General features: G+C 37.7%; 1 protein-coding gene and 1 pseudogene across 1 annotated transcript in view; one reads left to right on the forward strand and one right to left on the reverse strand.

The window, feature by feature from the left end:
* LOC146478473 (SNW domain-containing protein 1-like) overlaps positions 1–6,701 on the forward strand; it is a 13,121-nt gene extending 6,420 nt beyond the window's left edge. Inside the window, exons 9-17 of the mRNA XM_085112030.1 lie at positions 3–72; positions 183–248; positions 1,275–1,391; positions 2,068–2,203; positions 2,713–2,812; positions 3,883–4,000; positions 4,742–4,902; positions 5,577–5,735; positions 5,951–6,701. Of these exons, the coding sequence (XP_084968156.1) occupies positions 3–72; positions 183–248; positions 1,275–1,391; positions 2,068–2,203; positions 2,713–2,812; positions 3,883–4,000; positions 4,742–4,902; positions 5,577–5,735; positions 5,951–5,987 (964 nt within the window). The 3' untranslated portion in view covers positions 5,988–6,701. The remainder of the gene's footprint in view (positions 1–2; positions 73–182; positions 249–1,274; positions 1,392–2,067; positions 2,204–2,712; positions 2,813–3,882; positions 4,001–4,741; positions 4,903–5,576; positions 5,736–5,950) is intronic.
* A 1,273-nt stretch (positions 6,702–7,974) lies between these two features.
* LOC146478474 (brevican core protein-like) lies at positions 7,975–11,458 on the reverse strand (annotated as a pseudogene).
* Positions 11,459–16,223: the final 4,765 nt, after the last annotated feature.

Here is a 16,223-nt window from a genome sequence, read left to right on the forward strand (position 1 = left end):
AGGACAAACAAGAAGATTCCCAGGGGTCCTCCATCACCCCCTGCTCCTGTGATGCATTCGCCAAGTCGCAAGGTAAATTACAAGAATCTTGGAGTTTAAGAACACTCATGGATTGGATTTCATATTGATGTTTAATGCTTTAATGTCATTGCTGGTGTTAACATTCTCTGTATTATCTTTAGGTGACAGTTAAAGAACAACAAGAGTGGAAAATCCCCCCTTGCATCTCCAACTGGAAAAATGCAAAGGTAATTAACAACATGTGCATTGTATAACAAACACTGGCTGGTTACCATAACTATACCACGCCCTACATGTAATTAAGTTTAAACAAATCTTTGGTTTTGTCAACAGAGCTTATAAAATAATTAGGCCACCATAAAGAGATGCGAGTGCTATCATTTTGAGCGTTAGCCAGTTGGCAGTGAATGGGTTAATTCTTGAAACATTAGCATTCAAATCTCTTTACAGTGGCCAAATTATACAAGCAATCTATATGTACTCCCCCATTGATGTAGCACCACAGTTTCTTTAGAACTAAACCTCCTATCTAATCAAGTTTACACTGCATACTGTACAGTGGGTTCCTGAATTAATAATTTTATTAGCAAAATGAAATAAAAGTCATTTTGGTAGAATCTTGATGGCAATGCGGTTCTAATGCTCAAATTAATGTAACCAGGGGCCTGTTTCTAGAAAGTTACGTTAACTTACCGGTCCCGATAAGTATATTATTTTTTAAATGCTTTTGCGTCTATTACACAGTGATTACAGACATGGTACTACTTGACCAATGTTTTCATAGAATTATAAGATTTTAAAATTTAGTATTCAGAGCTAACAAAAATTGACTTCTGTTAAGAAGTATTTATCACCAAAGACACTTACCAGGCCTGGTAAGTTACCAGGATTTTCGAGAAACAGGCCCCTGAACATCAAGCCTTTCCTTGTTTCGCCCCCACCCCCGAAAAGCCTTATACTCAATTGAAATTAATGGTATTATGGAGATCTGAGGGCGGTTCCTGTAAATTAATACAATTGTTTCAGTATGGAGAGCCTCTTTCAATCCTATTTGTGATATGTTTGAATTATGGAACTTTGAGTTAATCAAGATTCTACTGCACGAATAATTTCAGTCCAAGGATTCTTTTGTTTGTTTTTAGCTCTGAGTTCATGTACGTGTAACTGTCGTGTTGTTTGATTCAAGTCTGTTAAAATTCTTGTTCAAATTTTCGGTATTTTCAATTTTCAATGCATCTCATCTCTGTTTGCAGGGGTACACTATTCCTTTAGACAAACGTTTAGCAGCTGATGGGCGTGGTCTGCAGGATCCACACATTAATGACAAATTTGCAAAGCTGGCTGAAGCATTATACATAGCAGATAGGAAGGTACAGTTGCCCTGTGTTCTGACCTTATTCATCTTTAAAGTGGGTGTTATTTAAGTGAAGTGATGGTATCTTTGCATCATGTATATTGAATGCAATGTACTTGTTTGGATACACTTGATTGAAGAAAATCAGCAGATCTCCTACAGCAAAATTCAGCAAACTTCAAAAATTTCAAAAAGTACATGTACATGTGTGAGAAAACGATCAGGAACATTGGCCTAAACTTTGCAATATTTTCAGGAAATGGTTCAAAACGTTAAGAAATTCCCAAACAACTTTTTAACCTGATGTCATATTGATGTATATATAACAATGAAATAAACATATGGAGATAATATAATATTTCCCTTCCTAGCATTTGTGAATTTGTTAATAGCGAGATTTAGAAAATCGCTTTTACGGCAAACAATAAACATCAGACTAAAGTTTATGTTTTCTTGAAAAAATGAGTACATATATGAGAATAGTCTAAAACAGTTCTGACCTTTGATGCTAATGCAAAACTACTCAATTTTACTGAGAATCTGAAAACAGCGAGCGGCAAATGTAGGGTAAACATGGTCACGTGGTCATTTCAGACATTTGTCGTAAACTTAATTCTAAATCTGAAATCTCTCTAATGTTTTGTTACACACATCAATAACAATTTCTTCTGATATATTTGCCTTTTTCGAAGGCTCGTGAAGCTGTGGAGATGAGAGCCCAGTTGGAAAAGAAGCTGGCTCAGAGAGAGAAGGAGAAAAAAGAGCAGAAACTGGTGGAATTGGCTCAAAAAGCACGTGAAGAACGAGCAGGGATCAAGGCTACTACAGGTAAGTGGAACACTGTGTAAAACTGTTCTCTTTTACTTGCAAAGTAAATCTCCTTTTCCCAACTCATTTGTAAAAAAAAACAGTTTCTGAAAAAATGAATACAGTGTTTCTGTCAACGACCTGTTGGCTGATCATTCTTCGCAGAAATTTGAAGTTTTTAAAACAGAATAGAATAATTTCAAGCCTGAATTTTTTTTAGGCTTTCTTTTCGTAACTGCTTAAGTTGCGTACTAACTGCGAGGATCTTTCTTCTATTTTATCTTTCATCCGCAGTTCAAAATATATGTTTCATATATTTACATTCAGAATAGAATAAATGATGTTAGAAGTGAAGCTGGAACGTACAGAGGGCATACTTACTTTAGTTATCCGAGAGGCTTTTGACAGCTAGTTTTTCGGGTGGGGGTGGGGTGGGGTGGGGGGAATCCACATTTGCCGGCCAAAAGCACTCGTTGGTCCATTATCTCTTGAGCATCAAAAATTTATATTTTGAGTTTGGGTTTCTTTAGACAGATCAGAGGAAGAAAGAGAAAGGGATAAACTGCGCCATGAACGACACAAGGAAAGAGAGAGAGACAGAAGGATATCAAAAGCTGCTCCCGACAAGAGGTATGATTGTTGGTATACTAAAATATTGATATTTATTACAGTGGTGCCGAGGGAGACACCTCTTCAAAAGTGCAGTAATGGTTTTATTGAGAAGGATTTATTACAGTCAATCTAGATCACGCGTGACAAGTATTTGAAATTTGAACGGAGTTTACAAATTTACGTGTCAGTTTTGAACATCACCAGCAAGATTTCACAGTTTCCGTAGAAATTTCCCTACTTTTTTGGCAGTATAAAGCTATCAATTTTTCGTTACATTACAGCATTAAGTATTTCATAAATAACAATTGTCTCCCAATTTACGTGTCAGTTTTGAACATCGCCAGCGAAATCTCAGAGTTTCCGTAGAAATTTCCCTTCTTTATTGGCAGTATAACGCTATGAATTTTTCTTTACATTACAGCATTAAGTATTTCTTGAATAACAATTGTCTTCCAAGAATTTTTTTTAGTTAACTCTTTTTCGGAAAGATTTCCAGAGAAATCTTCAAGATTCCATTCAAATGCCGGACATTTCAAAGAGGAATTCGAATGTTCAATTCATTTTCCGAAATACTGGTCATGCGTGGCGTAGACTGACTGTCAGCGACACAGCCATGATACTCGGAAAAAGAAAATCCGAGTGCTCCTAACAGGAGTCGAACCTAAGACCTTCCGATTACTAGTTCGGATGCTCTACCACTGAGCTACAGTAGAGGCTACTTTGTGATTATGCCAATTGTTCAATTTGGCTTTCATGGCGGAACTTTTCAGGAGAATTCATAGGGTGGCTTTTCACTTTAGAGTCAAAGGGGGAAAATTAGCTGTCATAAGTTCATACTCTCCATAAAGTCTTGAACTTTCTTCATCTGATGTTCAGATGTGTAGGAGACTGCTTTGAAGTGCAGTGTACCAAATTTATAATACACACACAGAGCCATTGTTACCTCAGTAAACGAATTGTTTTGTTAAATTTCCGTTGCTACTTCCATCATGATTGCCAGAGTCCCCATTTTGTTGGGTAGAGCTGTTAATTAGTAATTTGTTATGCTCTCCGGTCTTCATCCCTGTTTTACATTTTTCTTCTAACAGATCGAAACTTCAGCGTGACAAAGAACGTGACATAAGTGAACAGATTGCGTTAGGCCTTGCCTCAGCACCACCCTCTCAGGAAGCACTGTATGATCAGCGGTTGTTTAATCAAAGCAAGGTAATTTAAACTTTTTGTTACAACTAATAAACACTCAATAATTTCGGGTTTACATGCCGTGGTTTTTTTCTCAGTGCAGCATCAATAATTTTGGGCAGTGGAGCAACAGCCTTGAGCAACAGAGCAGTTTTCAACTTAGTGTCGAGTTTGCTTGTATTTGCTTTACTGCACTCTGTGATTGGTTGGCAAAACTCCCGCCATTTTCTCAGCCAATGTGGAGCAAGCATTTCCCATCCGTTTTCCCGCGCTTGGTGCCCGTTACATGTTTGTTTCGAGTTCTGATTGGTTCATTTCGCTGTTTTCGTCCGTTGTGATTGGTCAGAGTAATTACTAACTAAAGGTTTTGGTTTGACGAGACTGAATCAAAAGCCGCTCTAGTTTTGACTTGTTGTCATTTGCGGTTACTTCAGTTTTCATTACACACCATGGGGAGGGGGACATAAATCAGTGTCGGGTGCTTTTTGGAGTTAATACAGGCCCTGTGAGTGTTGCGATAGCAGTTTTCACAAATCCGACCCCGGGACTTACTGTCATTTCCAACGTACGCCCTACCCACCCAAAAACAAATCCCGAGATATATAAAAGTCTTAAGCAAAAATTGCGAAGTAAAATGTTCTCATCCATACTGGTATTTTGCGTTTCACTTTCACCTCGCGCTACTGCGCTTTCGTTTGAAAATCTTTGCACAATACAGGTAACTTTAAACTAACTATGAACTGTTTGTCTGTTTTTATTCGTCAGGGTCTGGACACCGGGTTTGGAGGAGATGATGACGCGTACAATGTGTACGACAAAGCGTGGAGAAGGGAAGGAAGTACAGCTAATGCCATCTACCGGCCCAGCAAGAATGTCGACAGGGACGTGTACGGGGACGACTTGGAGAAACTGGTTCAGTCGAACAGGTCAATAGGCAATTTCCCAGTTGCTGTGAGCCTCATTTTAAAAGCGAGGCTAATTGCAAAGCTTTTCATATGAAAATTAATTTTGTTTGCATAAGAATGAAAACTAATTTTCGTAATAAAAACTTTGCACTTAGCCTCGCTTTCATAACGAGGTTCAGAGCAACTCGGAAATGGCCTAATGCCAACCCTAAAATGAACAATTTGTTGTAACTGTATTCAATAGTATTTTTTATGTACGCCACGGTAATACAAATCTGTAGTGCATTAAGCTAACAAAACACCCAACCGTGAAAAATTCTTCAGCCATTCAAAAGAAAAAGCTTCCATTCCCAGTGAAATGTATAGTCACTGATAGGTATTTTAGATGAAAAGTGTGACAGTGTACAGATGTGGATCAATCATCTGTTCTTTCAATGATGTTCAATATTTTGTAATACGAAAAACCTATGTTACAAATAGTTCGACATTTTAGGGTCCGAATGCTTTTTTCCGAAGTTTGGGTTCGTCGTTTGAATTTCCGAAATTTTCTAAGATAGACCATTTCCTTCTTATATCGTAGAAGAGACAACAACTGTTCAATGCCACTCCAAACGAGAAAGATCTGATATCGTATGCACAGTGTATGCTAATTAAAACCTTTCTCTATTGTGTAATTGTCGCTTTTCTATCCCAAGGTTTCAACCTGACAAAGAGTTCGCAGGCACGGATCGCGGTCAGCGGCGTGATGGCCCAGTTCAGTTTGAGAAAGAAGAAGAAGATCCTTTTGGTCTGGATAAGTTTCTTACAGAAGCTAAAAAGGGCAAGAGACCACTAGACGAGCCTTCACGATCAAGGTACATGAACTTTTACATTGTTGTCCTAATTTTCCTCTTCTTTTAATTGTGGGAAAATAAACAATCGATGTAAAGCTTGTGTGTAGAATACGTGGGGCCAACTCTGTAAAACGTTCCAGTCCACGTTTGGCGTTTGTGCCTAGGAGGCTTGCAAAGACCATTATGCTGTGATTGTTTTCTCTCTGATGGATTTGCTTATTTTTTGTTTTTTGCAGGGATCACGATAGTCGTAGTGCGAAGAGAAAGCGGTGAAATAATCAGGCGACGAGATAATAACCTCAAACTTTATGAATTAAATGTTGAACTGGTGTAAAAAGAAGCGAGAGACCTGTTCATGTTAATAACATTGCTGTGCTTTTGTACAAAGTTTCTATTTTACCTAGTTTCCAAATAGAGAACATACAAACCTCTTAAACAGTTTCTCCACGTTGGGGTAATCCAGCTGCGGGAAGAAGTCTGTTGAGCAGCATTTTCCTCGGCAAATGTTTGTAGACTCGCCAAAATGTTCGATTATTTAGTTGGCATCAATTGAAATGAGGATCGGAGAGAGTGGAGTTTGCTACAACTCCACAAGCCAATCAGAACTCGAGGCGCAATGGTGCAGTTGGCGAAAACCGCGGGAAAACGTGCAAAAGGCCTGGTTTTTACTGGCGACCCAAGAACCATCGTGGCTACTGCGTGAGCCAATCAGAACTCGAGACGCAATGGTGCAGCCGTTGAAAAGCGCGGGAAAACTTGCTACAACGTTGAAAACTGTCTGAGATTAAGAAACGCATTGGGGCAGCAGTTTGTACTTACAACTACCGCCGATCGATAGGCATCTGGTTTGAAAAATACTTCTTATTTCAGGAACACTTCCGGCACCCAAAGGTTGCGTGTTGTACATACTCAATTCTGTTACAGCGCATTAAGAGACTTCTGTATTTTTCTTAAACTAGGAATAAAAAATAAACTGCGGTAACACGAGATGAATGTGATGTCGCTGACTTTGTCAAGAGCAAGCAATCAAATACAGGAACAATGTTTTCCAGTCCGTAAAACGGGGCGCAACCTGAACCATTTGCAACATCTTACATTGATATACAATCCAATAACTATTGGATGCAGCTTCTTGATATACAATCCAAAAACTATTGTATACAGCTACTTGATATACAATCCAAAAACTATTGGATACAGCTTCTTGATATACAATCCAAAAACTATTGGATACAGCTTCTTGATATACAATACAATAACTATTGGATACAGCTTCTTGATATACAATCCAAAAACTATTGGATACAGCTTCTTGATATACAATCCAAAAACTATTGGATACAGCTTCTTGATATACAATCCAATAATTATTGGATACAGCTACTTGATATACAATCCAATAACTATTGGATACAGCTTCTTGCTATACAATCCAAAAACTATTGTATACAGCTACTTGATATACAATCCAAAAACTATTGGATACAGCTTCTTGATATACAATCCAAAAACTATTGGATACAGCTTCTTGATATACAATACAATAACTATTGGATACAGCTTCTTGATATACAATCCAATAATTATTCGATACAGCTTCTTGATATACAATCCAAAAACTATTCGATACAGCTTCTTGATATACAATCCAAAAACTATTGGATACAGCTTCTTGATATACAATCCAAAAACTATTGGATACAGCTTCTTGATATACAATCCAAAAACTATTCGATACAGCTTCTTGATATACAATCCAATAATTATTCGATACAGCTTCTTGATATACAATCCAAAAACTATTGGATACAGCTTCTTGATATACAATCCAATAATTATTGGATACAGCTACTTGATATACAATCCAATAACTATTGGATACAGCTTCTTGCTATACAATCCAAAAACTATTGTATACAGCTACTTGATATACAATCCAAAAACTATTGGATACAGCTTCTTGATATACAATCCAAAAACTATTGGATACAGCTTCTTGATATACAATACAATAACTATTGGATACAGCTTCTTGATATACAATCCAATAATTATTCGATACAGCTTCTTGATATACAATCCAAAAACTATTCGATACAGCTTCTTGATATACAATCCAAAAACTATTGGATACAGCTTCTTGATATACAATCCAAAAACTATTGGATACAGCTTCTTGATATACAATCCAAAAACTATTCGATACAGCTTCTTGATATACAATCCAATAATTATTCGATACAGCTTCTTGATATACAATCCAAAAACTATTCGATACAGCTTCTTGATATACAATCCAAAAACTATTGGATACAGCTTCTTGATATACAATCCAATAACTATTGGATACAGCTTCTTGATATACAATCCAATAACTATTGGATACAGCTACTCGACATGCAATCTATTATCAATTGTGGATACAACTACTTGATCTACAATCCAATAACTATTGGATACAGCTACTCGACATGCAATCTATTATCAATTGTGGATACAACTACTTGATTTACAATCCAATAACTATTGAATACAACTACTCGACATGCAATCTATTATCAGTTGTGGATGCAACTACCTAATATACAATCCAGTAACTATTGGATTCAACTGCGCGATATACAATGCAGGTCATCGACCTCGTTTTGTAGTTATAACCAGTTAAACCTAAAATGTGGGTGATTTTTAACAGTTTACACTGTTGCTATGGTTACTTATTATGTCAAGAAAATGCCCACAACTTGTTCGCCAATGATTAGTCCCGCTATTTGATACCATTTTTGTGGTATCAACCGATAAAGAGTGGTAGTATTGATCCCTCAAAGTGTAAGCGCTGGGAAATGATGTGATCCACCCTAAGGATTCAAATTTTTACCACAAACAAAATTAAGATTATGGGGTAAGCAGTTCAAGTCGTTCCACTTTCCAAGGGCGTCAAATTCGGCGCAGTTTTCATTAATACCCGAAGGCTCGTTATCACTCCACTTGGTGAATGACACGTTTGAGCCATCAACCCATTCATAGCTGTGGTCAGTTTTGTTCAAGTTGTAGAACCCAATCCACAGTCTAGACGAACCAGATGAGACTTTCTGAAGCACAAAATTGTTTTCCTCTTCAGTGTGGATTGAGGTGAGGCTGCTGTTGATACTTGCGCAAGTCTTCTGGGCGTCGAACCAATTCAACTCTTCTGTGAATTTCCTGAAACACGAGTTTTTGAAGCGTAACCAGTCTGGAGAACGGCAGGCTGTCAAAAGAAACAAAAAAATAAACAACAAGATTTAGGTCACTTGGGTTACAGAAAATGTTTTGCCTTTTGTGTTCGTTTGTAGGATTATGTTGCACTGAGTACTGGTGTGTTATCGTAAGCCGCTTAAGTTGCCACAGTAACCTATATAATGCCCAAAAAGGTTTGGTCATTCGTGGCAGATCTGTCAGGTGGGTGGCAGTGAATAGGGGTGTACAGGAAAGTTGAAATACTCTTTAAAGATGCTGATCAGTTTTAGCTGTAAAAAAAAAGGGTGCGTGAATTTTTTAAAACATGAGTTTTGGAAGGACAGCCAGTCTGGGGTAGCACTTATTGCTGTAGAAAAAAATTATCGGATTGGTGTGATTCCAAGAAAAGGCACGGTTTTTGTTCAGTTAATATATGTTTCAACGTTTTCGTCGCCTCAATCCATTCTGCAATATAAGTGTACGCGTCAACTAAAGTCCATATTGAAGTTGCTATAGTCACCATTTTGTCCGAAGTGGAAGTCGATGTGACAAATTGACGAAAACAGTCGAACGCGAAACGGCCGGAAGAATGCCAGCGTCTGAACAGCCAATCAGATCATGCAAGAAATGCCCTCTACTGTAGTCGCGTATCTTGGGGAGGGAGACTCGCGTGACCCATAAACTCTCCCCCCTCCCCCACCCACTCACCCATACTTTTAAAGACCAAAAGAGAGGCCCGTAAAGCCGAGGCGCCAAGATATTTTGTTTAAGGAAGAGGGACAAATGGAGTGTTCGAGAGTGGACCTTCATTTACCAGAAGGTCTAAGAAATTCTATTCTTATTCACTCGCCATGGAGTGACATGCAGTTTCGTACTTTTCCTATCTGCAACTCCTTTTTGGCGTCATTAAATCTTGGACGCGCAAGGGTTGATTCTCGCTGAACTTGGTTTATCTACTGTATCAAGTTACCTGCTCTTTGAACATTCGAGGAAGCTACGCGCTTTCCTTTGGTACTGTGTATTATACTGTTGACCGGTTTGGTGAGCAAACAGCATAAACTAACCACATCTGAACAACGCAGTTCCTTATAACAACCTAAAACTGTAATTATTTCTTCAATTAAAGCGTCTGCGTTCGAATGAAAACTACTGAGAGATGCGTATTTTTACTGAGGTGCTGTTTTAGTGATACCCTCTATAAGCTGAAAGTGATTCTAACTTTTGAGTTTTTGGATAAAACTCGAACGTACGACAATTCAAATGAAAATTACAAAGCAGTACCTTCCTTTGACGCTCAAGCTCAAGCTGCTGGTATAAAAAAATTGCAAATGAAAACTTTTTGAGAAAGGTATGTTGCATTTTTGGTAATGTAACAACTAAAGGGTTATTACCAGATTGGTTATAGTTGATGCCGTATCAAATTCTTTAGATATAATAGATCATTTCTGAGTTGCTTTCATGAACCTCATCACGAAACCAATGTTAAGTGCAAAGCTTTAAATATGAAAATTAATTAGGTTTGTTTACACATGAATGAAAACTTATTTACCTTATAAAAACTATGCACAAAGCCTCGCTTTCATAATGAGGCTCAAAACGGAAGGAGGGAGATTTTAGCTTTCGACTCCTTACCAGACTCACAAAGTGTCCCTGAAGCGAGCGGTCCACATTCACAGAAAACGTTTCCCGATGACGTCACAGGTCTCGTGACATGTTCCACCATTAAAACAAGGACGGCTTTTACAGCAGCCGTTATGACATTCGACGAAAGATGCATTCGCCTGATAAAAAAAGGTTTAAAAAAAGGAATAAATACCTTGGGCAACGTATACGTCCTGTTTTCTGGATTAAATGCGTATGTGAGAACTGCGTTTTGTTGTTGAATACACGATTAAGTTAATATAGGGCCATATTTTTACATATTGTTGTCCGCTATGCGTCGATTTTCTTGGATTTTAAACCCCATGACAAATTAAAGGCATTTAGGTAATTTCAAATTCACAATTTTCGCGTAACCACACCTTCACGAAATGCTGTTTTCAGTTTATAAGTATCTCCAAGATTAATTACCGAAGTCAGAGCCTCGGTAATTTATGCACCTTTTCTCACGCCCAGTTATTAGCTATCTCAATATAGTGAGGTACAAAACGAACATATAACACTTTTGTTACCTTAACGTTGTAGTCAATCACCAAATCGTAGTACTGCCAACCCTTTAAAAACTCTAGAGCACTGAAGTTCGTGTATCTGTTTTCTTCATTCAGTTCGCAGTTATCCTTGGTTCCGCTCTGTTGATAGTTGAACGAAATACACCGACAATCTGACTGATATGCTCTGAAGCAGCGGACTGGCTCCGGAGCGGTGACGTTTGCAAACACGTGACCACGAAGGGCGTGATTATCTACCATGTTTCTTCCTCGGGCAAAGAAGAATCCGCCAGTTAGACAGCTGCCCTTGGAGCTTGCTGCGACAGCACGCAACATATAAAGGATGACTTGAATAACCAGCTTCTTTAGTAGAATGGTAAACATGGCTTGCTGACAAGATCTCTCGCCTAACTGATAACGAAAAATCAGTTGAAAAGCATTTGTCAAACTGAAATTTACCAAAGGAAGGAAACTTATGAATCGCCTCTGAAAATTCAATCTTGCTTGAAAGCTTAGTGTAACAAAACAACTCGGCAACAAAATGTAGTTATCGACCACCATTTTTTTAATTTCCACCCACAGTAAACATCCATATTACGCATTCCGTAGCTTTGAATTGTCCAACTTAACAAGAGGATTTCTTGAGAGCATAGTAGGGAAGTGCTACGCAATATTAAAGCTTTCATTTTGATCACGTTAGCAGAGAGATTTAAAATCGCGTTTACGTCCGGGCGGCAAACGTGAGATTCACGTTTATGTTTTCTTGAAAAAAATTCGTACATAGATGAGAATTAGCGGCCTCGATTATCTTTCATTTGCTCCTGACATTGTTTAAGAAATTTTAAACTTTTCGCGAAGTGATGAATATATTTCGTTTTCACGATTTGAAGAGAAAAGTTACACTCATCTTCTCGGATAGCGAATGTCGCCTATTTTAAACGCTAGTTCTCCCAAATTGCCGCAAACATTAAGCTGCGTGTATAATTTTTATATTGATAATAACTCAATATTTTTAAGGTTCGTTTCTTACCAGCACGTAAACTTTCAACAAGGAAGATCCCTAAGTAAAACCGACTACGAAATAATTTGACTTGCACTGGCTATGCGTGTTAAACGATGCGGTAATGCTACAATAAAACCCAGCTCATTCCAAATAGACCCATTCGGCTAACGCAATGTTGTACCCAATTCAAGTCCTTTGGGCATAAAATGTTTTGTTCTAAGTATTTCCATATCATTTAAATGTGAATGCTTCATTATAATGAAAATACAATAAACAAAGAATATTAACCCCAGGGGATCTTTCTGGAAACCACTTTTCGTAATGGAAGCTTCCTAATAAAAGATTATTATTATTATTATTATTATTATTATTATTATTTCAACAACTTTTTTATTTCATCAAAATTTTAGTCTTACTATTGTTAAAAAATTGTGCTTGAAAATAGCTCTGTTGTACTTGGAAATAGTCGCTTTTTTTTTTAATCGAAATGAATTTTAAATATTGAATTGTAAATAGGTTTTAATAGCTCTTTTTTTCTACTTTTAACTTGTAAATATCAATTTTGCTTGGAATATTATAATAAAGAAAGATTTTATTTTATTATTATTATTATTATTATTATTATTATTATTATTATTATTATTATTATTATTATTATTATTATTATTATTATCTGAATTGGGTACAACATTGCGTTAGCCGAATGGGTCTGGGTCTACACTCTATTTTTTTTTATAAGAACGTCTAATTTTGGAGCTGAGGCTGAAAGTTCTTATATTTTTTTGCGATTTGAGGCTGAAAACGTTCTTAAGATGTTCTTAAATTACATGGTATACACTACATGTATTTCAGTAAATCAAGCATTGCCTGCTGAGATATGGTATATACAAAACATGCTCCTTAAGTATTTTGGTTAATTTACATGTGTTACCTTGATTTTATATACAGATTAGCAAAATAAAAACGTTCTTAATGGACTTCCAGCCTGAGGAATGTTCTTAATACATTCTTAAAATTTTGGTTAATCTCAGCCTCAACGTTCTTATTAAAAAGGTTCTTATCAAAAAACATAGTGTATTTCCGCAACGTTGGTGTATATTACTCTCATGTAAACAATCACCATCATGAAAAGCTGTTATGTAGGGGGAGGGGGGTCGGATACTCCATGCAACGGGCTATACGGGAAGATAACCCCCCTAAGGGGGTTTCTTTATCACGTTCGTGGTATCAGCCAAAGGGTAGAAAAAAATTAGACTGTGAAACGAAAGGGCGACAGTCAATTCGACTTAAATCGGAATTATATAGCCTGTATTTATAAGGGTAGAGGAAACGGAGCAGAAATTATAGACTGCAAGCAGTCCTTTTCTGGTTAGTCGAGAGGGTGAGCTCACAGCGCAGCGAGACTGGAGCGAGAAGAAATAAACGAGAAAAGAACGCCTCCGCTCGTTCTTTCGCGCTCGGCTATTTCGCGCGACCTCTCGACTATCCAGGAAGAGGCTGCTTGTAGTCTACAGAAATTAGGACGTGAAGAGTACAATTCTAAGCAGACAAATGAAGCCCCGGGGGGGGGGGGGGGTACTCCTCGGAATTCTCTGTAGGGGTGTGCCGCCCGGTCCTCCAAATCCTGACCCTATTTCAGACCAAAACATGCCATTTTCCACACCCGTCTTCAGACCTGGTTTCCAAAATCCATACCCGTTTTCAGACCTGACTTGTAGCGTAATTAAGCTTCGCATCAGTGCCGAAGTCAAGAATTGGTAAAATTTACCCGAAATTCAACCCGAATGATATATTTTAGATACTTCTCTTTCTTTACTCTTCATTTGGAATTGAAAAGACAAATACGTTTATACTCTCTCGTGGTTCCCTTGAAAACCATACCCGATGTAAGACCATAATGGTCAAAATCTATACCCATTTTCAGACCAAAACGGCTGAAAAATCATACCCTTTGGGGCGGCACATACCTATATAGCTTGTATAGGGGAGTACCCCCCCCCCCCCCCCGGGATGAAGATTTAGCTTACTTTGAGTAGTTAAAAGAAAGAGGTAATTTTTTTCTTTTTACTTGACTATCTGGGGTAACATTTCGTTAAACGTTTGAATGTGAAAAAATTAAAGAGTTGAACCTCCGAGCGGAGCAACCGTCCCCCACCCCTCCCCAACTTTCCCTTTCTCCCGTACCTTACGCCTCGTTTGCATGTCGTTTTTGCTCTCGTAGACAGATGTCTATACAAATATAAGGTCGACAGCCACCTGTCAAACGAACATAGGTTTTAATTATTTGCTGTACATTAAGCCGCCGACGTGTAAACAAAATTTTAATTTTTCTTTTCATTTCATGCCTATTAAAATATGCGGCATTTCGAGAAAACCCCTTTCTTGACCAATATTTTGGGAATTAAATGGCCATCAATAATTAAAGGCGTTTCCTCTTTCCACCTGCTAATTGTCGCTGCGTCAGAAGAAGACGTGATCGTTCGCACAATACTTTTATTTTCTCTTGTAACGCTCTTTCTGATAGTAGTGTTCCTGTGAAGAGTCAATTAATCAGCAGTTCAAAGTTGAAACGTTTCCGCTTTGCACCTTGCAAAATTTTAACTATCATTCAAACGGATCCAATAAATTGGCGCCTGTCATTTGAGACAAAATATTTGGTTACCGTCAAATTAAACGGCAAATTGCAAAGTTTCTTTTATGCCCGAGCTAGGGGTTTTAATCAATTTACTTTGGCACAAAGCCATGTGTTTTTGGAAATTTTATTGCAAAGAGGGAGCATTGGAAATCACGTGACCATGGTAATATAGAGGCCTTGAAAATAACCAGCGAAGTAACCAAAATGTAAAGAACATGTTTTTTAGAAAAAAAGAAAAGACAAAAAATTCGTAACTTTGAAACCAACATAAATTTATACAATTAAAAAAAATAGCTACAAAGTAAAAACAACAAAACAGTTTCATTTCGTTGAAAAGTGAAGTGATCCATTTGCGATTTTTCAGCTTCGCCGCAGTGGGTATTAAATAGTTTGCTAACATCCGCGGCGTGCACGTGGGGGCTGCGTACACATGCCGGCGTGCACCGTTTTCGCTTCAAAGAGGGGAATTTTAGGTATCTATTGATGCTTTGCTGGTAACGTCACTTCCCACTGACTAGGCACTGGAGCGTATTAGCCTGCGAATACAATAGCCTCTCATTGCTACGGCCCCCGATCCCGGGATAAGGGAAGGACTCCCTTTAAAAGTAATAGGGGTGATCGTCGTGTCTTTAAGGAGTTCTAATTCGTGGTTTGGTCCCTCTTAAGTTGCTCATATGAAATCTAAAATGACTTCTGTCGGAGTACGGGTAAAATGGTACCTTTAAGGGTATAGGTTGATTGCATTGTCGCCATGTTGGTGCCAAAACAAAAGAAAAATTGCTTACAAAATTTGCAAGAAAATAGAAGTTTACTACCAGAGGAGAAAAATCTCATTGCTCCTAGCCACTAAAATGGCCGGCATGACGTAACGTGCAGTCAACCTATTGAGCAGGACTGAATTAGTTTTTCAGCGCTCTGAAATATTGAGCTGATATTTTGCTGAAGAAAACAACAAAGTCCAATATCTGAGGCGGTCGATTAAGACCGTTTGAACAAATATTCCCTGAGATGAACCTAATTGAATTTTAAAATCTGCCACTTCTTGCTCTATACAAATAAAAACCGTTCTTGTATCTTCGCACGTCACTAGAAAGAAGACTGGAGTTTGTTTGTTTGAACATTTATTTACTTATTTATGTATTTATCTTTTACCATGTCCTATGAACTGTCTTTTTGTAAAGTATGTAAGTAGCTACGATTTCAGGAGGATTATGACCTTCAAGTTACCCAGGCTTAGGACTGATATGATGAAGAAATCATGTTCATACAAGTCAATTATTCGGTGGAATGCCCTGGAAAACCAAATGAGATCAATTTGCGACATTGACGCTTTTGAAAGGTCACTCAAGAGTGCTTTTCAGCTACATATATTGCAAATACGTAGAATTCTTATATTAGTTTTATTGTGGTTAGTTTAGGAAGTTAAATTTTATTTATTCAGTACACGACCACATCAGCTTTGCGGAACTTTTAATCGTGTTTAAATAAATGCTGTTATTATTATTATTATT

Source organism: Pavona decussata, unplaced genomic scaffold, assembly GCF_977016875.1.
Source record: "Pavona decussata unplaced genomic scaffold, jaPavDecu1.1 SCAFFOLD_64, whole genome shotgun sequence".
Classification (NCBI taxonomy): Eukaryota; Metazoa; Cnidaria; class Anthozoa; order Scleractinia; family Agariciidae; genus Pavona; species Pavona decussata.